Source organism: Onthophagus taurus, chromosome 7 (genome assembly GCF_036711975.1).
Source record: "Onthophagus taurus isolate NC chromosome 7, IU_Otau_3.0, whole genome shotgun sequence".
In the NCBI taxonomy this organism is placed as follows: domain Eukaryota; kingdom Metazoa; phylum Arthropoda; class Insecta; order Coleoptera; family Scarabaeidae; genus Onthophagus; species Onthophagus taurus.
The window spans coordinates 30,912,125-30,937,418 of NC_091972.1; the positions used below are offsets into that span (position 1 = coordinate 30,912,125).

At 31.0% G+C, this 25,294-nt stretch overlaps 4 protein-coding genes and 1 long non-coding RNA gene across 5 annotated transcripts; 1 reads left to right on the top strand and 4 right to left on the bottom strand.

Moving 5' to 3' along the window:
* Positions 1-3,769: 3,769 nt before the first annotated feature.
* LOC111422090 (ejaculatory bulb-specific protein 3-like) lies at positions 3,770-4,402 on the bottom strand. The gene is made up of 2 exons (XM_023055299.2): positions 4,113-4,402; positions 3,770-4,057 (listed from the first exon to the last, which is right to left on the bottom strand). Exons 1-2 carry the CDS (start codon positions 4,300-4,302, stop codon positions 3,861-3,863), a joined length of 387 nt encoding a protein of 128 aa, XP_022911067.2. The 5' UTR covers positions 4,303-4,402; the 3' UTR covers positions 3,770-3,860.
* A 64-nt stretch (positions 4,403-4,466) lies between these two features.
* On the bottom strand, positions 4,467-5,034 carry LOC111422095 (ejaculatory bulb-specific protein 3-like). Its single transcript, XM_023055310.2, has 2 exons — positions 4,820-5,034; positions 4,467-4,755 (listed from the first exon to the last, which is right to left on the bottom strand). The coding sequence occupies exons 1-2, from the start codon at positions 5,001-5,003 to the stop codon at positions 4,559-4,561; spliced, it is 381 nt and encodes a 126-aa protein (XP_022911078.2). The 5' UTR covers positions 5,004-5,034; the 3' UTR covers positions 4,467-4,558.
* Positions 5,035-18,130: 13,096 nt separating this feature from the next.
* Positions 18,131-18,775, bottom strand: LOC111422001 (uncharacterized). Its single transcript, XR_002707270.2, has 2 exons — positions 18,701-18,775; positions 18,131-18,637 (listed from the first exon to the last, which is right to left on the bottom strand). It is a non-coding gene; the product is annotated as an uncharacterized lncRNA (long non-coding RNA).
* Positions 18,776-18,929: 154 nt separating this feature from the next.
* On the top strand, positions 18,930-21,788 carry LOC111422008 (Bromodomain containing 8). Its single transcript, XM_023055211.2, has one exon. The coding sequence runs from the start codon at positions 19,134-19,136 to the stop codon at positions 21,609-21,611; it is 2,478 nt and encodes an 825-aa protein (XP_022910979.2). The 5' UTR covers positions 18,930-19,133; the 3' UTR covers positions 21,612-21,788.
* Positions 21,789-23,334: 1,546 nt separating this feature from the next.
* On the bottom strand, positions 23,335-25,014 carry LOC111416709 (uncharacterized). Its single transcript, XM_071197914.1, has 5 exons — positions 24,827-25,014; positions 24,557-24,763; positions 24,161-24,502; positions 24,027-24,093; positions 23,335-23,964 (listed from the first exon to the last, which is right to left on the bottom strand). The coding sequence occupies exons 2-5, from the start codon at positions 24,575-24,577 to the stop codon at positions 23,960-23,962; spliced, it is 435 nt and encodes a 144-aa protein (XP_071054015.1). The 5' UTR covers positions 24,578-24,763; positions 24,827-25,014; the 3' UTR covers positions 23,335-23,959.
* Between the last annotated feature and the right edge of the window lie 280 nt (positions 25,015-25,294).

Here is a 25,294-nt window from a genome sequence, read left to right on the forward strand (position 1 = left end):
TCCCACAATCTTAAATATACAGATATTAAACATTTTGATTATAAATCATTTTTAGTTTACCTCTCGTGAATCCTAAAGAACCAAATATTTTACAGAATTGATATGAGGTAATAATTTAAACTTGTTTTGTTGCTGTGAATATCAAAGAAATGATGAATATCAATCATGCTCTCTTTCATAGACATCATAAGCTTTTAATAAGGATATTTTATGATGTTAATTACTATAAAACTTGAAGCCGTAACTCAAACAGGCATATGTTAAATTGTTGAAGTCTTTTTGACCAAACAAAGTCTGAAATGTGTGTTTCACGTATGTATCTATAAAGTTATATAAGAAGGTACATGTCCACGTCGTTTGGACCTTTACTAGCTTGACTCTCACGACAGATATACAAGTATGATCTGAGATCCTTAAATTATGTATACAAAATACATTGATTGTTAGCTGTATTTAATAAAAGACATCTCAAGACAATCATCATGTGTTTCACATTCTTCAGTTGCTTTTTTTAAAGCAGTGTAAAACTTGTTGACTGTTATTTGTGAAACATTAGACTTTTAATCTTTAAATTTAATTCTTCACACTTTAAACTACAGCTCGGACTGTAAAATCTAAAATATCTGGATTGATGAATACATACATTCGATTTAATGAAAATGATAATGTGGAAGTATATTTGACGAAAGTTTGCATCAAACGGCATAAATCTAATAATTCAAATACGGTGATGTTACATATTATTCTTGTCTAAGCAAACATATACAGCCGAACCTGGATAAGTGGGATCTCTGGCGAACAACTTCAAAATCCCACTTATAGAGGTGTCCCAGTAATCCAAAATCCCATTTATAAAAATTTTAATCCCACATACGATTCGGTGCTGAACTGTTGCAGTCTAGTTCTTGCGTTAACGATCTCGGAATTGCGATGGATTCTAAACTGCTGTTTGGTCAACATATTGAATTAATGTTTTCCAAGGCTTTGCAACGTTTGGGTTTCATTATTAGATCGTGTAGAGCTTTCACCAATATATCCTGTATCATAAAACTTTATATGGCTTACGTGCACAGCATTCTAAGTTTTGCGTCATTGGTTTGGAATCCCGTGTATGCAACTTACGTTGATCGTATTGAGTTGGTGCAACGGAGGTTTGTACGGTATTTGGCGCATAAGTTTTTCTTGCCATATTGCGATTATGCTCGGAGATGTGCGGTCTTTGGCCTGAGGTCCTTGCGGGGTCGTCGTAACCTCTCGGATTCAATATTTCTGTTTAACTTAGTAAATGGGTTGATAGACTGCCCTAACCTTGTCTCCGAAGTATATTACATTACCCCTTTATATACTGTGCGCGCTCATAGCCTGTTCAGATTGCCCGCATCCGCCTCGATCGCTCACATGAATTCACCTTTGCCTCGTATTATGCAGTTTTATAATCGGCACTGCCACTTGTGTGACTTGTTCGGCATGTCGTTGGAGTCGTTTAAACGTGCCCTCGCCTCTTTAGACGTAGTACGGTAGTAATTATAATTTGTTAATTTTCTTTTTTACCATTTAGTTAATTTTATAGAATTAATTTGATTTGATTTGTATTATGTTTGTTTCTTTGTTTATCTTTTTGTACTGATTGTCACTTTGAAGAAATATTGTTGTACAATTGTTTTTCTAGTGGATACTTCACTGGGATTTTTCCTCTTTGTATCCCAGAAGCAGAATAAATAAATAAATAAATAAATACAGGGATTTTTACAGGATGTTTTTACAGCTCTGGTTATTGCATCTTGATTCAAGTTTTCATTATGATAAAATTTCAAAATATCATCATCATTTTGATGCAGTGATTTGATCTTCGCATCTTTCAGTAACAGTCATCCAATGTTCGAATTCTATCACTGGTTGTTCTTTATCTTCATGAAATTCATCAACATTCATTTCTTTATCCAATCGGTTTTTTGCAATCCAGCCTTCCTAGCAAAGCGCATAACTTGCAATAAATTTATTTCCCGTGGAATTTCTTCTTCCATACATTTTTAGTATGTGTTTCACAACAATTTGACGATAAAAATCTTTCAAATTTTTGATAATACCTTGATGCAGTGGTTGTATAAGCTGGTTGTGTTAGCAGGAAGAAACGAAACTGTGATACTGTTTAATTTAAGAATGTCCTTGTGAGCTGAGCAGTTATCAATAAAAACAGTAATTTTTCTTTTTTGATGACTCATTTTCTTGTCTAAATTCAATCACCAATGAAGTTTAAAATTAATCCAGTCTGTTCGACATTAAAAATGTTTTTCGGTTCAAATTCTCTTAGAATTTCTGGTAAATCATTAATCCAAGCATTAGAAACCGTATTATCAACAGACTTGCTCTGATCACAGATTTTTTAAATGTTAAATCAATCCTCTTTTTATAACCTTCTATCCAACCAGTACTGGCAACAAAATCTTGAAGATTTATTTTTTTTGCAAAATCTAAGGCATTTTCTTTTAAATTGTTGCCATTTATAGATATATTTTGTGAGTTACACTGCTCTATCCATTTTGTTAAGCAATCTTTCAAAATTAGAAACTCTTGCCGCAGCCTTTTAAGTTTTTCGCGTCTTTTGGATGATTCATCTAAAAGTTTATTTGCATCTGCCAAGTTCGTCCCAGAGTTGATCGTGGAATCCCAAATTCTTTTATTAATTCACTCCTACACTTTCGCGACTTATACGCATTAACTACTTTTATTTTATCGCTAATGTTTAAGCTTCTTAAAGTATGTTTACTTGATATGATCACACAGTTGGAGTCTTTGTAGACTAACAACAACTCGTTTAAACCTACACATATGTATACGTTGACGCCTTCCCTTAGCACCTTCGTCTATTTACAGAGGTAAAAAAGTTATTACAATGGAACAATTCCTACTGGGGTTAAAATGAAAATATTCAGTTTCTGTCATAACTAAGTGGTTAATTTTAAACTAAAATTAGAACTAAAACTAGAACTAACACTAGAAACTTTCGGGTTTCTAGTTTTAGTTCTAATTTTAGTTTAATTCACACCGGCCGTGAAAGCTTTCGTACTTATATGGTTCATTTTAATTTCGGTTTTGATTTAAAATTTAATTTGTGTCATAACTGAGAAAATGGTGGCCATTTCTACTTCAAACATAATGTTCATTTGCTTTGCTAACCGATGCTGATATGTATAATATATGTCATAAAATTAAAGACATCAAATGAAACGTTATACAATTTTGTTATCGTATTATTCGAAAATGTAACAAGAACGAATATTATTTTTGAAAAATTTAACAACTCATATTTGATAACATTACCAAATTGATTATGATTATGAAAGAAGACATAAATTCTTTTCTAATAAAAACTTTTGACATTTACTTATATTATTACTTATATTATTTTAACATAAACTTTTAGCGTTCATCAACGTTAGTATTGACTTTTTTGCTTTCACCTTGAGAACGTTTTATATATTTGTTTCTAAAAATATTTAATAATCCGATTCCACGTTATCTTATATTAGTTAAGAATAGCTCCTAGTATCAGATAAACTCAAACATAATTTTAAAGAAAAACTTTATTGTAATTGAAAATGTATTGTTTTAATTTTCTTCAAATTTTGTAATCAACGCTAAAACAATAATATTTCCAAAATTTAATATTAAGCATCATTAACTAAACATTAGATAAATAAAATAATAAATTAACATGATTGTTAGAATTGAAGTATTAAAATAAGAACGAAAAATAAAAGACTTTTTTAATGCTTCATTTAAATTTATTAAAATATGTAAATTGAAAAAACATGATTAATAAGGTAACATCCTTTTAATCACCATTTTGACATATTAATTTAGATCTTGATACCTTCCGCATGTGCTTTGTTTCTATATTGTTTCACATACACTCCCTGTGGATCATATTTTGCTTCCAAATCATTCCAGATTTTTGATTCATTATCAATCAAAAAATTAATAATCTTTTTAGCACCAGCCTTTTGAACATCGGTACATTTCGCACAATCGTTTTGTAAAGCATCGGGTAAATCAGCTAAATTCACGAAGAATCATTAAAAGCTATTACTTTTATAGTGCATATTACTTACTTTTAAGTTCAGTTCCATCGGGACTGCAAGGCCCTTTATCCAATAAACAATTAGTGTAACCTTTTAATAATCTTTTATTTTTTAAAATGTCGTCAAGATTCACGCCATCGTATCGGGTGGTATATTTTTCAACTGCAACAGCAACAACTGCCGTTAAACAAAAAAAAGCAATGAAGATGAATTGTTTCATTCTTAACGATTTGTATAACCGGACTGATTCAACTTTGAGTTTTCGAACTATTTATATTCGTTTTCTTGCAGGTTTAGATACTTACCTTAATTTCTTTATGATTATACTAATGGTTTAGAAATTTAGTCGATTAACAAAATTTCCAAAGATTTAAGAAATCACAATAGATTTTAAAAGTACATTTTTTATTTAACTGGATTATTTAAGTACAAAAAAGTTAATAAAAAACATCAATACAAACATTAATAAAAATCAATTAAATCTTAATTCCTTCTCTGGCTGCTTCTTCCTTGTATCTTTGTCTGTATTCTCCTTTAGGGTCGTATTTCTTTTCCAATTGATCAAAAATATCGGATTCCTTATTAATTAAATGTTTCAAAATAACTTTGCTGCCTTCTTTCTGTTTTTCGCTGCATTTGTCACAATGAGTTGCCAAAGCATCAGGTAAAACCTCTAAATATTCACAAAGTACATTTTAATATTTATAAAAAAATCATTAAAATTAATTAATACTCACTTCTTAATTCAGCACCATCAGGGCTACATGGTCCTTTATCCAAAACACAATTTGTATATCCCTTCAATAACCGTTTATTATTAAGGATATCATCGATGTTAATGTTATCGTATTTCGTAGTGTATTTTTCAGCTGCGTTTACAAAAACGACAGCTACAAGAACCAAAATTACAATCGACTTCATCGTTACTGTTTCTCTATGAATATCGCTTTTGCAACTAATTCAAAGATGTGAATATTCTGGTTTATATAGCGGTTATTCGCCAAAAAGTTTTCAAGTAGTAGGGCAAAGAGTTGTGTCAGTGTATAATCCTTGTTATTTGTCAATGACATTGTGTTTTCCAGTGAATTGGCGTCAGAGCGGTAGAAATTTTTGCGTCCATAAAGAGGAAAAAAAACTCGTCCCATCTATTGGTAGAAATATATTAACCCACTCTAAGTTGTTTAAATGAAAAATATTTGTCAAACTGGTTATTAAATCTGACGCTAATTTTTATGCAAGATGAGAATTTTATTTTTTTTCTGACTAATAAAATTCTGCTCATTAAAATAATTAATTATTACAATAAAATAAATAAAAATGAATGTCAATGAATGTCATTTTATAATGATTTTAAGAATTTTTAACATTTTACTAATTTTTAGACGGTCAAGTTTGTATTTTTTTCAAATGTTTTAGACCTTTGAGTGTTATAGACAATTGTAAAAGAAGTTTATAAAAGATATCGAAAATGAACATTTCTTTAAATTTATTTGTTAAAAAGATTTGTGAAACATTTTATTAGAAAATTAGAAAGAATAAAATATTATTAAATCAATAAAAAATGTTAATAAAAGATCTTTAGGGAATAATTGACAACTATGAGACTCTCTTACATCTTTTGCAAAATCTTTCCCATTTTCATTCGAAACTTTCAATTTAGTAAGAAAGTAAACCATTTTGTTCACGATTGTCTCTTTATCTGGTTGTCCTTCCATTCCACTAGTTACTATTAAAACGCTGTTCCAAATATATTTTTCAGCCTACAATGATTTTTTTGGGAATCATTACTTTATTTCTCTAATTCTCTCATTACTAATGATTTTAGTTTTAAATTCAAAAAATACTTGACAAGGTCATCATTTTCATCGCATCATTTGGCAGCGCACCAAAATAGTCATATTTAGCGATTTTAGTATTTTGGTTGTAGAAAATTTCAATTTGTTTTATACATTCTTCTGCGTCTTTTTTTAGATGGTAAAATCGTTATTGATAGTTAATATGTCGACGTCACACAGTGGTCCATTTCGTAAATCTAGGTGGACAAAATTAATATTGAAAAAAATAAAACTTTTTTAGACATAATTATATTCAAAAACTCATAAAAAATGTTTTCAAAGTCTTCATCACTACTACACGAGAGACTAAATTCTTCATCTGTGGACTCCTCCTCTGCAGTGATAGATTCCTGCTCTTGAGATGACTTTTTTTGATAATGAAATTACTTCATCGAAAATATTCTCTATTTTCTTAGGAGCGAGACTTCTGAAGTTTGTAATTAGCGGATCTGACGAAACTAATAACATATTGAACATATTCTCGGTGTTGGTGATTATGTACGTTTTTCTAGCGTGATCTCTCCGAAACCTTCGACAATCCTTGTTGCGCTCTTAGAGCGCTTCCTCAGAAAACTGCCCAATAGGAAGAAGAGTAGATTTAACAATGTCCATTCCGTGAATTATATATTATATTCAATTATATAATTGAACATACAACTTAGCAGTGTCTATGGCATATTCTTTAAATGTTTCCAAATTTATTTTGTATTCACTCGCAATTGTCTTTAATAAAACTGCAAACCGTTTAATTAGTTCCTCATTCACTCCTTTGATCGCACTGGATAGCGATGGATTGGAAAAAAATCTTCGAACAGTGTTGCCATCATTACTTGTTCCGTAACCTGGTGTGGGAATATTGTGGATATAGTAGGCCAATTTCCTTGCGAAAGTGATCTTAAATTAATCTTTTTCGCTTGTCCACATTTTCCGTCGGTCGTTTTTTCTCACTTGCCAGGTTTGAACTTCAAGTCTGTAGGCAATGTGCAGCACACATTCGAAGCATCTTATCCACGCGTGAAGACTTGATAACCCAAAAACGTTGATGCGTGTCTAGCCAAGTTATTCATTTCTTTAGGTATTGCACCACAGATATAACACTTTTGAAATGACTCTTGTGCAATAACACAGCAGACCTTTCCGTCTATTATTGTCATCACCATTTTGTGATCCACGAATATGTCTTTTCCTTCATTTATAATATGTGTCGGATAAAGAACTTTTATTTCTGTTTCTACTTTACTAACTTCTGTTCGAGTTAGTTCTGCAATTTCTTTCTGAAACACAAACTTTATTGGGCGACAATAGCGTGTTGGCGAAGGGCGTGGATTTGCTCATTTTATAGCTTTATTATATTTTATTTGCAGCGGAACTAATGAAATTACGAACAAGAATGCATCATCAACATGATGATGCGTTCATTTCCCATGTCCGTCCTATACATTTGCTTCTATGTACTTTGTCCTGATGCCCCATCACAATCCCACTTGAACAACATGGTCAAATGTGAGCCTGTATCTAAATTTTTTTAAATATTACTGTTACTGCTAACTAAACGTTGAATAATGTGATCAAATAAAGCTTGAAGCTTTACTTCGGCAGTAATCTCAGTGACAGCTGTACCATCCCGATAACACCCTTTCTGTATTGTATATTCTTTGGACTTTTATATGCTTTTTTAATTCTTGTCGCTCTTATTGGGAAATTTCAATTTCTTTTTCCTTTTGAGCGTAGACTCATCTGGGCCGCGTAAACCAGCTCTGCAGAAGATTGTGCAACTACAAGTAGTATGCGTCTTTTCTTTGTTTTGTCACTTGCCTCTTCGGAAACATGTTTGGACACTTAGCGTTTCTTATTAAAAAGTTTTTTAGTATATGATGACATTCATATGATGCCAGCAGTCTTTTAAATGCACACAAAAACTGTCAGTCACTTTTAGCATACATCCGGTTATGTGATCATCACAGTTTTCTAATCTTAATTTGTTTATTGTATAACTGTAGACACTATAGATTCTATTGAAAACGTTTAGTTCACTTCACCACGCGTCAAATAAAGCTCTTTGAGTGAGTGCGTCGTCCATGATAGAAACTACAATAATATATAAAGTTGGTGAGATATGGTTGCAAATATTATTATTTAAACTCTTAAATAATTACTCTAACCAACCATTTATAGAAAAAATTGGAGGAATACGGAGAATTTTATATTAGCTTGACTAAAGTCGGACAATTATAGGTAAAATTTACATTATTACATCATTCGTTTTGTAATGACATTGTCCCAATAATATTTAAAAAAAGTACATTTAGTAACTGCAAGATACTTTATTCAATCCTATCTTCGAAATTGTGAGTTTCTAACTTAGATACGAGTGTTGAAAGTTGTTATTTGCATTCACTGAAAAGTCACTATGAAAGTCAGCAGTTTCATAGAAACGAGTGAGTGAAAATTCTTTTCACTCAATCTAATTTTTTTCAACCACTGTTAGCTAAATATAAAACCTTTAAAGGAATGTTAACTAAAAAACGGTGGACAACACACGTGGGAAATTAATTCAGTATTTCACTTGTATACTCGCCTTCGGTTCGTGTGGAAATCCGACACACGCGTTACTGAAAAATCGTAGTTTCCTCACTTGTACTGCAATATACTAGTACATACCTTTAGTTGCAGTTTTAGAAACACAGAACTGCAATTGCTAAAATACTGCTTGAAATAAACAGGGCTAATAAATGTAACGATTTAATAGGCTGCAGTAGACCCTTTTCTACCTACGATTGCCAAACAACCCCGAACAAATAAGCAGATCCCTGTCAATTGTCAATTTATAGAGACATTAAAAAGTAGTTTGCAATTGTTACAAACCACTTTATAAGAAAACACTTTTGTGCATTTTGTCCAGCTAAAATAGCAGTCTGAAGTACTGTGCGTCACATCGATTATCTTATTTACAACTGTGTGATTTAGATAGAATAAGCCAAAGTCGCTGAAATTATTACCCACATATTTCACCTAAGATTTTAAAAACTAAAATCATATAATGCCAACTTTAAACATAGCCGAGGTGGACTGACGTCGAGGCGCTGCGATTAATGCCACATCAACTTAAAATGATATGCAATATGAAGCGCTGCAATATGAGTATTTCAGCGCCTCGGCCGCAAACATCGGCGACTCTTACAATAGAAGCAGTAGGATTTTACCTGATTAAGCCGAGATTGCTTGCGACCGAGGCGCTGCAGTTAATATATCATATCAACCCAAGATTGATTAACACATATTGCGGCGAAGCCTTAATTGGGAGACACCATATGTTGTTAGCCATAAATTTAGCTGATCGTGAGATCATTTGTGGCCGCGGTGTTGTGATCAATACCACATTAACACAAGCTTATCCGCCTTTTCATTGCTTTCAATGTCTTTGTGGCCTGAAACCCACCATGTAGTAACTTTATTGCCTCAGACGAGATTTCTCAGATTGTTGATACATTCTTTCCAGTGTGGATTCAAACATATAGGCCTTAATTGCCTTTAGGACGGCCCGACTGTCCGTGATAATGTTTATCGATGCATCTTTACTAGTTTCAAAACGGTGCAGAAGTTTATAGGAAGAACTTCTGCTTGAAAAATGGTTATTTCCGAAGTAAGGAATTTAATGCGGCTATTTGGTGCAGTAATGCCCAAACCTATTCCAACGAATCCAACTGTCTTTGACATCAAATGATAATAATTACAGCGCCTCAACTGCAAGCGACCTACGCTTGATCAGGCAAAATCATACGTTCTTTGTTAGTAGATTAATCTTAGGTTAATGTGACAATAATTGTGATGCCTCGAATAAATTTAAGATTGACAGTATATGAAGAACGTGTCAAAAATCAAGGTCCCTCAATTTAGAGATTGATATTTTTGTTTGTTGAAAAAAATAGCGGTAAAGTTCATAATCAATCCCTACGTATGTTATAAAGAACACAACTTGGCCCACTTTCCGATTTTTGTTTCTAAAAACTATCTGATGAAACAATTTTAATTTTGAACAGGTGCTAGTCTGATACGTTCTTAATGGGATATACATTTAGACTCGCATGAATAGGTGCGTTTTAAGATTCTTTTTCATTACGATGTAACTAATTTCAAACATTTTGTTCATTCACTACTATTTACGCCGCGAGTTGTTTCGCTTTGGACGTTCTAGAATTCGTTACAGTGCAGTGGTTAGAATTACTTGGAAATACATTTAAATTGTTCCTAACATTCATATCTTCTATGTGAACCTAAAAAGTAAAGAAAATTAATATTTAAAAGAAATACAATGTTTTTAAAAAAATGTTCATATTTTTTAAGAAAATTTTGATATAATTTTAGGTTCATAGATAACAACGTCATTATTTATGTGTAACAAATTTTAGGGCCCACGATTTATAAAAACGTTGTTTTGAGATAATCGCGTTTAAAGTTCACTGGCTTCCTTACCAGTGACAAGATTATGAAGCAATGACTACCGTTTTAGAACTAATAATAATAACGTATAATAATTGATGGCCGAAAGAAGGTGAAAAATGCAAATGAAGGGCTATTTCTCGATGTCCGAGATGTTTTAAAAAATATTTACCACGTATGTAGCAGAAATGGTAGGGATTATTAACAAAGGACTTACAAACAAATAAAATAACAGACTTTTTAGATATCAAAAATGATAATAAATAAGATGTTAACGACTAGAACAAAATAACGTTTGTACCATTGATCTGAGAACTGATATAATCATAATAATTCATAATCATATTGCATTTAAAGTTACACCACAATCTAAGGCCGTAGGAAGATAATTTTATCCTCTATTGATAAATTTTTTCATGGGAAGACAAGAGAAAATTTATTACTCTTGTACATCAACTCAAGTCAAACCATGGATTAACAAAAACTGAAATGTTTGATGGAAATCTAGCAAATTTATTTATAAAATTGTAAACATTATTTATAATAATTTTGGTAATTTTAATAGACGATTTTTATAGCGATAACACGTCATAATCTACACATTTATAAGGTAAAATAAAAAAAAATTAAACGTACATCACTAATAAGTTAAAAATTACTTTATGTCTGAAAAATTGAGCCAACTCTGCTAATGATTATAATTTATCGTAAAATGTGTAATATTAGGTTTAATTCATATTTCAATACATTTCTCAAAGATCATATATTTATTTTTAAATGGTGGTTTAAATTTACTATTAAAGTATTGTTAAAGAGTTAAGTTAAGATAACTGTTTGAAAATAAAATAAGTCAGTTTAATAAAATGTAGTAATTTTATCAAATTTCTAGAGTTTGATATTTTTCATTTAAATTATGAATTATTAAGATTTAAGAGAAGACAATTAATATGTTAAAAATCAACATATGTCACATAATAAAACAAGCTGATAATATTTGCAGTATACTTTCAACACCTATATAATAACGGTTCTATCTTAAATACTTATGCAAGATACATGTATTTATTTCGTGTATTTAATTGTAATTCACACCTTAATGTAAAAAGACAAGATTGACGACACAAGTTTCATAACCATGCAATTTCTCAAGAAACCTTAGTTACCACATTTTTCACTCAAACATATCAACTAAGTACATAACAAATAAGAGAAATCTTTTCAATCTAAATAATTGTATTCTAATCGTTTGATTAAATATCCAATTTTGTTGATAGTATAAATAAAATTTGGCCAGACAACAAAATGTCATTGAATTAAAATGTAAACTAGAATAGCATTAAAGCAAATCCAATTTTTACGAATCGCCCACTTTATGTGAGAATGAGTTTAAGCCATGTGGAAATATTTTTATGTTCAAGACGTTCGTTGTAATCCCGCTGTTACCACTAGAGGACATCGTTATTTGTAAACGAGCTACACAAGCTAGAAATGATAAGCATATAGCTGATTGGTTTATGAAAGCAAATAGAATGGTAAACAAAAAAATTTCAAGAATTTTAACTCAAAACCAATTAGAATGCCGACCGCGTTAAAAAACTAGCTAAAGAATTTATAACAGCCAAGCAGAAAATCCAAATATATAGTTTTGTAATTATGAATATCTATAATTCAGATCACAGTTGTTTTAACTTGAAAATTCATGCAGGAAGAACTTAAAAGATGTCTCTGGCACCTTTAGAGTGGCAAAAACAATTTATAATAATATTCGTTTTGGGATTAAAGTTTGGAAAAGTATCTTCTGAATGTAAGAAGAATTTGCTAGGAAGGGTACATTTTCTATATACTGGATCCAAACCATTATTATTAACAGATACTTGGAGTGACCTCAAAAAAATTAATTACAATTTTTTTTATTCTCTTGCTATTGCTCTAAATAAACATGCCATGTATATAAATTTCAAGTTGGTAGCATTAATAGAATCTGAGCTATTTATCTTATTATAATAGGTAGTTGATGCTTTTTGTAAATTCAATACAATCCAGATTCTTAGCTTTTCATTTTCTTCATATTCACACTTGTCTTCAAACTGTCTTTTCTTCTTATTTTCTTCAAACTACATTATTCGAGAATTCATAGAGATTCATTCTTGTCGTTTCGCCTTTCAACAATCTGTCCAGCAACTTTGACTTATTGTCGGTGAAGGTTGGTTTGTTAAAAATCGTTACGTTATCAAGAAAATGAAAAGTATATAGGACATAGTGGTATTGCAATTGCTTAATCGCAGTCAGTATCAAATCATTAAAGCACTTGCATCTGATCACTTTTTAGTTTTTTCTTTAAACTTTCTCAATTTTGTACCCATCCTTTTCTGAATATGATCAGTACACTTAAACTTCTTTATGTCTATCTCTTTACCATAGAACTCTACAAGCCGGTTAGTAAGCCATGGAATCACCGTCAACCTTGAAAATTAGCACAATAATCTATTCCATGGTTAGCCCTGGCCTCATTGGGTTTTGTTTTAAAAGTACTTTATTGTACTTTATTTGGTCCAAGTATTATACTTGGACCAAATATTAATATCGACAATTTTGCTCATTTTCAAAGAAGGCGAAAGATGACGTTTAGTTATTATGGCCACGCTTTTACCAGGAGTCATCAATTGTAATAGCAAGGTTCCCTCCTTGACCTATTCTTCGAGCCAATCGAGTTACAAAGACTCATTTTCAGACCTTTACATCTAAAGTTCCAACAGAGGCTTCATAAATATAGCATAAATAGCATATTGTAAATTAACCTAACATTAAGGTCATAAAATAAACACTGAGCATTGTTAAATACAGTTTGTAATAGATCATAATTGATTGATTATAAGAGCATTTACTACGCACTTTCTGCAATAAAATTTGATATTGCCAGCCAAACGGGAAAAATGATTTCTAGATATAACTACAACATCAATGACATTTTGCGGTAAGCAGTCGTAGTTATCGATAAGAATCTGTAATATAAACAGCAACCTATAAGATAAACCGGAATCTGTAGTATAGATAGCTACCTGTAATTTCGGAAGTAAGCTATAATATTGAAAGTAATCTGTAATAATGAAAGCAATCTGTAATAATGAAAGCAATCTGTAATAACGAAAGCAATCTATAATATAGACAGCAATCTGTAATATTGAAAGAAATCTGCAATACATGCGGAAATCTGTAACATAGATTGGAATCTGTAACGTCAAATATTAACATCAAATATTAAGTATCGAAGCCAGCATGCTTCGCTTACTGCAATATTTAGTGCTATACATATATTCAGTTAAATGCCTCGGTATAAGACAGAGGTACGTACCTTTCCTGAGCAAGCTTACTGCATTACCAAAAGCTTTAAAAATATATTTAAAATTCACTTCAGGATTTTTATCGAATCTGTCCCCTGTCTAGTTCGAATCTGCGTACCCTTCTATAACATTTTTAAAGTTATTCTTTTCAAAATCTCAAATTTAATGATTTCTGGATATATCTTTGCACCCTTTTAATAGCTTGCCAGAGCAGATGCCTTGCTGAAGCTTGATACCAGCTTAAAATATTAATTGAAATACCTAGATGAAAACGTGAATATACCATAGAATACATCAGTTAACCCAACTTTGCCCAAATTTCAGCATTTAATTAAGTAGGGTAATGTCACCTTGGGTGGACCGCCTGAAAGATTTGTATGATGTGACAATCAAAGTGTGAAGCTAATAGCGTGAACAACAGCACCACATCCGAAAACCATAAGTTAATAAGAATCGAAATGAACAGACGTGTTTCTGTGTACAAGCGAGCATTTTGTTATAAAAACCATAAGTAAAGTCCGAATTATAATTTTGCACATTATTGTGAATTGAAAAAATATTGTGAATGTCGAATTTTTAAAGATGAGATATATTTTTTCTGTTAGTTTGGACGTTGAAATTCATCGTCTAAATTTATTAAGTAATAATTCTGATGTTAGAATACAATACCGTTGCTCTCAAAAATGTTTGTCACCTTGAGTGGACCATCTTTTGTACCCTATGTTTTTTTCTTAATGCTAAATTTACTTTTTTATGGATATAAATTGACATTAAACTGTTTTTAACCTTTGTTTATCTTTCATTGAAAGAAGCCAGACGTGTTGGAAAATGACAGCTGCTAAGAGTGGTAGCATGATCACCATGATTTTGGCTGTGTTAGTGGGAACTAGATTCCACCTTTCTTGTTGTTCAACGAAGTTAGAATGCCTCAAGATGCCATGGATGATGCTATTTATGCGGTTGGATTTACCAATGAATCGATTTGGTTGGATGATACAAGCAGAATTTTTAAAATTTATGAAGCACTTCATTTATCACTTCATGCCATCAAATGAATCAAACTCAATTTTTACACTTTTCGATGGATTTTACTTTGTATTTTAGGTTCAACCGATTTCGACTTAATTTCATCAGCCGCCATGGTTTGCCATTGGGTACCATGGCGGTTGAAAATAATAACAGCCACTCACTCATATTAATTTGTTAAAGTTATTTAAAGTTGTAATAACCAGAAGAACAGTTTTAAGTTTCATATTTTAACACGATAGCGAAATGAAGCTAGTTGTATTGTATACTGACAAAAATGCTATGAAATTTACAACTAAGTATATCATGGTATGAGTTACAATAAATTTATTGTTCTCATAACTTTTATTATGATTTTTTTTGTAACAGTACATGTTACCGTATATACATATACTAACTTTCTATAGTTTTTTTACAATATAGATTGAAATTTAAACTTGCATTGTAAAAACACAATTTTCGTAATAGAGTAAAATTCCCTTACTACTGTAAATTTACAAAATAGAGAATAAAATTACTTGATAAATTACTTGTAAATTTCTTTCTTGGTTGTAAATTTTCCGTATAGGGATTAATTTTACCATCTCAACTGAATAATACGATCATATCGTACATTGTAAATCGACGTTATTATTTTTCCCAGTGTATTCAGGGTTTGTGAATTCAAACTGACGTGGTTACTGAAGATGATTTAAATTAAATCGAAACCGGTCTAACCTAAAATACAAAATAAAAATCGATTGAAAAGTGCAAAAATTGAGTTTCATTCTACGAGTACGATGAAATCAAATGAATCACCAACTCTTCTCCCGTTCGATAATCATTCATCGCATCTATCAGTTGAAGCAATTGATTCTTTACGAAATTTAGGTAATTCTTCATTCTTCCCTAATAGTACTGTTAAACAACTTTTTATATGTACTCATATACCATTATCAATTAGTTGTTCGTGTTACAACATGAACTGTGACGAAACACGTAACACATTTAATGTTTTAATAATCTAGTGCGTAACGTGTTATGTATTAAATATTATCTTCCCTCTGAAATAATTTGGCGATAAGTTTTATTTTTTATTCTTTGGTTTTTAGTCTATATGTTTGTATTTGTTTAATTCAAATAACAATAAAATAAAAATAACAATAAATACTATCATCGTTAAAGTACAACATTTATTTCTCTCCACTTTTATTTAGTCTATATGTTTGATAATTAAATATTTATTTTTATCTAATTTAACTTACTGATGTTTTACTCATAATCTTATGGTCTCATCTTTTACTTATGGTATAAGTCGGGAAACGAGTGTTACCATTAACAACTGAAAAAAGCACCCAATTCAGCAAATGTTCATATTTTCATATTTTTCTTGATATTGATGCATCCAAGAGCAACAGTGGAAGAGAATGATATTGTTAAGAATAAAAGTTGCTATAAGTATTGTTCGAATAGTTTTTTTGCAATCTGCTCTGTTTCCCGATTGTTACTATTAACAACTTGAAAAAGCAACAAATTAATCCATTTTTCATATTTTTCTTGATATTGACGCATCTAAGAGCAAAAGTGCAAGAGAGCAATATTGTTATGAATAAAATTTGCTATAACTATTGCTCAAATAGTTTTTTTGTAATATGGTCCGTTTTCCGAGTGTCGCCATTAACAACTTGAAAAATCAACCAATTCAGCAAATGTTCATATTTTAGTATTTTTCTTGATATTGACACATCTAAGAGCAACAGTGTCAGAGAGCAATATTGTCATGAATAAAATTTGCAATAACTATTGTTACAAAAGTTTTTTTGTAATATGCTCCGTTTCCCAAATGTTACCATTAACATCTTGAAAAAGCAACCAATTTAGCAAATGTTCATATTTTAGTATTTTTCTTGATATTGATGCATCTAAGAGCAACAGTGGAAGAGAACAATGTTGTTAAGAATAAAATTTGCTATAACTATTGTTCCAAAAGTTTTTTTGCAATCTGCCCCGTTTCCCGATTGTTACTATTAACAACTTGAAAAAGCAACAAATTCATCAAATTTTCATATTTTCGTGTTCTTCTCGATATCTATACATTTGAGAGCAAAAGTGCAAGAGAGCAATATTGTTATGAATAAAATTTGCTATAATTATTGTTCCAACAGTTTTTTTGTAACTTCCTCCGTTTCCCGAATGATACCATTATCAACTTGAAAAAGCAACCAATTCATCCAATGTTCATATTTTCGTATTTTTCTTGATATTGACGCATCTAAGAGCAACAGTGCAAGAGAATAATATTGTTAAGAATCAAATTTGCTATAACTATCGTTCCATAAGCTTATGTAATATGCTCCGTTTCCCGATTGTTCCCATTAACAACTTGAAAAAGCAACAAATTTAGCAAATGTTCATATTTTCATATTTTTCTTGATATTGATGCATCCAAGAGAAACAGTAGAAGAGAACAATATTGTTAAGAATAAAATTTGTTATAACTATTGTTCCAAAAGTTTTTTTGTAATCTGCTCCGTTTCCCGATTGTAACCATTAACAACTTGGAAAAGCAACAAATGAATCTAATTTTCATATTTTTCTTGATATTGACGCATCTAAGACCAAAAGTGCAACAGAGCAATATTGTTATGAATAAAATTTGCTATAACTATTGTTCCAATAGTTTTTTTGTAATATGCTCCCTTTCCCGATTGTTACTATTAACAACTTGAGAAAGCAACAAATTCATCCAATTTTCATATTTTCGTGTTTTACTCGATATCTATACATCAAAAAGCAAAAGTGCAAGAGAGCAATATTGTTAATAGAAACAAAATTTGCAACAACTTTTACTCTGAAAGTTTATTTATATTGTGCTTTGAATCCCGGGTGTTACCATTAGCATCTTGTAAATAGGGTGTTCCATTTAAAAATACAAAGGTGACCAATCTTTCGAAAAACTAAAAGCGATAAACAATTTTCTATGCTAAATTATTTGGATTAACAAAAAATAAAAATCGAGGATATATAAATTCATTTGAAAACCTTTGTCAAGCAACAATTTCTGACTTTATATTTAAATCTAGATTTATTATACATTTTTTACCATTGATTATACCGACATTTGGTCAGCATGGGTTGGCAACGCTGTTTCTGCCATAACGTCATTATTAATACATTACTTTTTTCATCCAATCTTTTGTATGTTTAGAAATGCATATTTTTAAACATATTAACTTTAATTCATATCTCTTAAAGATTGCCTGATTTTAGCAACTTTTTTTAAATTTTTTTTCCTTTGAAGAGCATAAATTTATGAATAAAAATCTAATCATCTTTGTAGTATACTTTGAACAGCTGTATAATAACAATCTATCTTAAACACTTGCAAGATACATGCATTTATAATCATTTTAATTTATAATGTGACTTTCATAACTACCAATTTAATCAAGAAACTTTAGTTTTCACATTTTTTTTACTCAAACTTATCAACTAAGTATATAACAAATAGAAACCTTTTCAATTTAATTGCCTTCTAATCATTTTATTAAATATCTTATTCTGTTAATTATATAAATAAACTTGGCTAGATAATATCACATAACATAATATAAGTCATTGAATTAAAATGCAAAACACAGCATCATTAAAGCAAATCCAACTCTTTCAAATCGACTCATAATTAAAGCTGCAAGCCCAAATTTAAGTGCAGCTCTAATAACGTGTGGTCTAGAAAAAATAACGATGAGTTTAAGCCATGTGGGAATGTTTTTATGTTCGAGACTTTCGTTGTAATTTTGCTGTTGTTTAGTTCTTCGTTCATTCCTAAAATTTCTTTGGTTGTTGATCTCTGCTAATCTAGCTTGGATACATGCATATTTATCTAAATTGAACCAATGGTTCATGTGGGTTAGAACCATCATAAAATACCCAACTAGTTTAAAAATAAAAAAGAAAAGTATTATTTATATTAATAATCCATTTATAACAAACTTACTTATTCCTAACCTTTGTTTTTAGATTGACCCCTAACGTCAAAAATTTGACAGATTTAAATAATAATGAAGTTAGGTACATATTTCTTTCAATCAATAATAAACATGTTTATTAAATTATATTTTATCAAAATATGAGTGAGTTAAAAACAAAACAATCGTAGATTAATCATATTTATATTTATATTAAAATTTAAAATAAATTTAATCCTTCATAGTTGAAGTCAGTTGAAGTTGACATTACTAACTTCACGCATATTTAGTCAATTTACTTCTTGAATTATATCATTTAAAACTAATAATGCGTAAGAACTGAGTAGTAATCACTAAATATATACGGAAAAATAATCAAATAACAACAAATTCCATAAAAATAAGGTAATTCGTTAATATTACGAGTGTAAGCAATACATAACCTCAACATAACCTACAAAAATGACGTCAATACAAGAGCGGCTCCAAATAAAACGTGAACCGTTGGATAAATGGTCAATAAGAGAACAATTATGTTTAGCTTCGGCTGTTGCAAGAAGTGGAGATCAAAATTGGATGTCGGTATGCCGTGCGTTAAAACCGTTTGGAGATGCAAACCGCCCGAATGATTGGTTTCATCAGAAAAACTGTGCTGCTCAGTATTGGGCGTTGTTAGAGAATGTGGAGACCCCAAAACGTAAGAAAAGACCATCAGGAACTCAGGAAGCGGGTATAGAAACACCAGCAGAAAGTATTTTAAAAAAATTAAAAGGAGAACGATTGGCAGAGTTAAAAAAAGTTCTTGCAGAGGAAAAGAATGAATACACACAGTTACAAGATGACATGAATTTATTAAACTCAGGTAATGTAAGTGAAGAGCAATTAGATAAATGGTGCAAAGAGATTGATGATGAAGAAAAAGAGAAAGATCAAGAAGCAGTGAATCATGCAAAATGGTTAAAAGAGAGGGAAGTGCGTAAACAGGAAATTGAAAGAGCATGGAGGCCTCTTGTTAAAGTTAATGTCAATGCGGGAAATAAAAGAAAATCTTCTGACAGTGTTGATAATCAAACCGAAGGGGAAACTCCAATGGAAGAAGGTACCCCTACACAAACCCCTGAAAAATCAGCTCAATCACCATTATTAACAAGCTTATTGAAAACGCCATCTCATGCTCAAACAGTTGCTACTTCTTCTATTTTACATACAGCAATGAGTAATCAAAGGCCAACAACGACAAATCCAACAATAGCAAGTTTATTAAATTCATCAACTAATGTAACAGTTTCTCCAAGTCTTCAACAATTAGTAAGCACAGCAATTGGTCAAGAACCGCAAACAGCAGTTCAAGTTGTTGAAACAGAAATTGTTACCACGGATAATATTGATGATCCAGATAACATTCTAACAAATATAAAAGTAGAGGACATTGAAAGTACTATCTTAGCGTCTGGAGATACCCTTCCTGAAATCAAAGATGAAGAAGTCGAAGTAATTATTTCCGATTTGATTCAAAATGGTGAAATTGTAGCTGATCCCGAGGAACATCTGCAGTTAGATGGTAACGTTGACCTCATGGAAAACTTAGAAAACGAACTGCAGGAGCTGGTGAAAGAAGAGGAGAACGCGGCGGCTTTAATCGAAAGCGTTATTCAATCGAAAGATGAGTCATCCGTTGAAGTAGATCCTTTTGAATTTCAAGAAGAAGAAATTTACGATCAACCCCAACTTAAAGTTACAGCACAACAAGAAAAAGAAATCGAAGTTAAAGAAGAAGTTGAGGTTTTTGAACAACAAAAACCCCAAATCCAAGAGGCCAAAGAAGTCGTTGAAGAACCAAAGAAAGGTTCAGTAGAAATCGTCGAAGTCGTTGTAATGGAAGATGAGGAAATCGATAAAGAACTTAACAAATCACAAATTGAAAACATCGTTCATTCGAATCCAAAAATTAAAATCATCGGTAGTGTTGAAGATTTAAAAGAAGAAATTAAAGATGAAGAAGATCTAAAAGAAGATTCATGTGAAGAATCAACAGCCGAATCGCCCGATACAGAGACAAAATCCGATTTAGACACAATTAAAGACACTCCCAGTACAGAAACGAACGAAACTGAAACCACCGAAGACACCCAAACGGCCGACTTAAATGATGACCTCTTCGATATGGAAGTAAAAATTGATAAATCTGGAAAAGCAAAACGCGATTATACCCGCACTTCTAAAAAGAAAGAAGAAAAGGATTTAGATCTTCTATTCGTTTTAGATAGAACCACAACAATGGAAGAAGAACAAGAAACGTGTTCGGAAAAGGAATTTTCCGAGTACGAAAATATTAAAAAAGACGTAAAAAGGATTAAGTTGGATAACGAAAGGTCTAATAGTCCTTGGACGGAAGAGGATGATGTAATTAGTTTAAAATCGAAACGAAGATATTCTACCACTCCGGTTGATTCAATTCCGAATTCGCCGGGATCTACAACGACGAATGAAGAAGAACGCGAATATAAAAATTGGAAAAAATCTGTTTTACTCCTCTACAATCGTTTAGCGACGCACAAGTATTCTTCGTTATTCTTGAAGCCCATTACCGATGAACAAGCACCTGGATATCATACCACTATTTATCGTCCGATGGATCTTTTAACGATACGTAAAAATATCGAAAACGGATCGATTAGAACGACAGTTGAGCTTCAAAGAGATGTTTTGTTGATGTATAATAACGCAATAATGTATAATAAAACGAGCGATCATGTTTATAATATGGCCACGGAAGCTCAACAAGAAGGTATACAACAGATCCAGTTGTTTGTGCAGGCTCAACAAGCAGATGCTCCTGTTAGAAGGGAAACAAGAACTGGGGAAAGAGAACCGACGGGGAAGAGGAAAAGGGGGTCTGAAGAACCTACTAGAAGTAGTAAGAAGAGGAAGGATGATTAGTTTTATTTCATTAGTTGATTTAAATTTTTGAAAATGTTTACTTAAATTAAGTATATGTAGGATATCTAATAATTAGATGAATAGAGATTTTTTATTGTTTAAAGTTGTAAATTTTTGGAATACAATTTGAAATAAAATTTAATGATAAAAATTAAAATTGGGATTACTTTACTTTAATGTTAGTTTTATTTTTATTTCTCAACTTAAATTAAAAACATTTTTATGCAAATTGGTCAGTAGTTCACAAAAGCATAAAATAATTGGATAACGAAAATATTTTCTAATACATACAACCCAACAATAACTAGTCGATGTTATTATATACAGGTAAGATAATCACTCTTCAGTCCTCAGATATGTGTTCTACAATGGGGCCGTTGCCGTCAATCGAATAAAAAGACCGTCTTTCAAAAAATCGATAAACTATGCAAAAATAGAAGGATTGGTAACATTTTCAGATCCCAAAATTGTGTAATTTTTGCAATAATATTAAAATTCAAAATCCCCTCTATAAAAGCTTTGGTGACGTTTACAAACGTTCACAAACGTGCATCGTTCGGATCTCTTCTTCTAGCGCATATGATTCTCGTGGCATCTCACTCATGCATCTTTTATTGATTTTTATTTCAACCAACCGTGTGCGAGACGACATTGACGTGTCCCAAGTTTTTTCAAATTTTCATTATATTTTTTTTGGAAAAGCTAAGTGAAGTCTTCAATTTTGCTAAACTATCGAATAAGCCGATAAAGAAAATTGTGTAGCGGCCCCATTAAAGATTATGAGTACTAAAATCCCAAACGCAAAGTCGTTTTCATGTAAAATTGAAATAATTGGGAGCAGGTGCGTAGCTACCGCAGTATCAGCTGTATCAATGATACAGGGCCCCCGAGGTTGGAGAGCCCTGACCTTCGAGGGCCCCTACATTACAAGTTTCAAAAGGATTTAACAGTTGATTAATATGATCAGCTAATTACTTTCAAAAGTTGCTTAAAATCTGAAATTCAAAAAATCCACACAGTTAAAGGTCTTGTAGAAATGCTTGTTATAAAATTCAATAGCCTCACCTCTACACAGAGAGAAAAACTGTAGATAGATTAACTAAATTCTAGTTAAATTGCCTAGAATTCGTGGTTAAAAGTTAGCTAACTAAATAAAATAGGTGTTACAACTAATTGAAATTAGTTGAGTATCAAAGTGGCGAATTTAACTATTTATATTTATTAAGTAGATACTTCAATGTATCTTAGTAGTAATACTTAGGAAAATAAATAGACTTTTTAGCTATTGTTTTCAGTTACAGTACCTGAATAAACAGCAGATTTAAAGTATTCGTGTAATGTATTAGCTAACAAAATAGTAATTTTAATGTGTAATAATAAACATTTTATAGAAAATAACTTGTTGTTTTAACGACAAAATGTGGATAATTGATCTAGTTAATATTAGTCAATGTAAAAAATTATTGTTGGTATTACATCGCCTTTTTTTAGGTCTTATATCTAGTCGAAATAGTAATTTTAATGTGTAATAATAAACATTTTATAGAAAATAACTTGTTGTTTTAACGACAAAATGTGGATAATTGATCTAGTTTATATTAGTCAATGTAAAAAATTATTGTTGGTATTACAACTCCTTTTTTTAGGTCTTATAGCTACACCTTTCTAGATATTTTGACTATATATGAAGTAGTTAATCGGACTAAATAGGATAGGTATCAATACAGGTAAATAAATACACATTTATTTCGTATAAATAATAATTGTTTATTACATAAGAAATGTTACAAAAATGTATACAAAATTTTGTTGAAAATGCTTTATTATGTGGCGTTTAAAAGAATACATAGATTGGAACATTTGTGGACAAGCAGTGCACGAAAAATTGCACAATGTGTTTTTACACTTGTGGACATATTGCAAATGTTTGAGATAAAGTTTAACGTTTTCAAAAGATTTTGTGCATAAAAAACAATTCATATTAACAAAATTAAATAAAATTTTACAAGATGGTCAGTTAACAACTAATCGTTAATTCAGAAATAAGTGTAGTTACCGCAGTGTTCGAAATATTATTATCCTGTATTTCGTAAAAAAACTTTTCGATGAATTGCCAAGGCTGCAAACACTGACGTTGGTATTGCAAATTGAGAACGTAGTAAATTTGAAAAGTCACTGAAACCGCCTTTAGGTAGGATTCAACTTTGTATAAAACGTCATTCACATATATGTAAAATTCGTTTAAATTTTCAATATTTGGCCCTATAACTAAAATAGTTGGTTGGAGCCTCCATTGCTGCACCTCAAATTCCTTCTTTCTCTTTTCTAAAAATGTTTGAATGTAACTTTTATCCTAAAACACATCACATGTTATACAACTTCCTATAATGAAATGTAATAATAATTTAGTCTTACGGTTAAATAGTATGTAAAACAATTTTGCGCATCCAATATGGATGGTCCAATTAAAATCCAATTCAAACTGAGAATAAAATCGATTAAGGATAATTATAAATTTAGTTAAAAGTGTTATTACAACAAATTCTTACCAATGTTACCGCAATATTTTGATTAAGGATCGGCCAGTTTACGTACACATCCACATTTCCATTTAAAATGTCTTTTCTTCTAATGCCAAAAGTATTTTTCCACTTTTTCTCAACAATTTCTATAGGAGACTGATTATATCGTAACCATTCCTTATCACCGCTTACTTTTTCTAAAATGTCTTCACTTTCTTCATTAATTGAATTACTTGTTGACTCACTGTCCGTAGAACGTTTTCGTTTGTATTTACTATTAATGATACCAACGTTTCGATATTTTTTTGACAAATTATAATACTTTTCTACTAGTTTTCCTCTTTTGAAATTTTCACCAATATATGTTACCTGTGAACAGCAATTATATAGCGTCTATTACTTTAATTGTATTATATAACAAACCTCATCCTCTCTAGGAAACATTTTTTTAATTTTTTTGAATATATCCTGGTAGACGGCTTTTCCCACTGTTACGTCATGGTCTAGTAAGTACTGGGCTATGATTGTAGTGAGTGCATGTCTATTCTTTACACTTAAAAACTTTTGGGCACCACTATCTTGAAGTATTATTTTTCCAGTTATTGTCGACTGCAGTAATTTTTCTAAATCCTTAATACAAATGATTTATATTTAAAAGTCATAATAAAAAAAAGTAATGGAAATAATAATTACCAGTGAGAATATGTTGTGTTCATTTTCCTTATTTTCCTCACCTTCTTTATCAACCTCAATAGTACTGTTTTCATATAACCAACTGCTTAAGCTAGAGGGTGTTGTACATGCACTTTCGGTGGATGGTAGTGGTGTCAGATATCCCTAAAATATTTCCAATGTAATATAAATACATACAGGTGTCCAACGGAAGTGAAACGTAGCATATTATAGGGACACATCGATACAGAGCAAGGATGTCTTTTTGAAGGTAGTGTTGTTTGCATCACTTCCGGCTATACCGGAAATTTTTTTTTAACGATACAAAAAATTTCTTCGAGTATAAGTATTTCAGAATTAAGTAATGTAACTGCTAAAAGAAAAGTTTAAAATTTTTTAAAAAATAATGAAGGTTGTAGCCATTTCCGGTATAACCGAAAGTGATTGAGACATGGCACTATAGCTTCCTAGAGGTTATAACAGCATGTT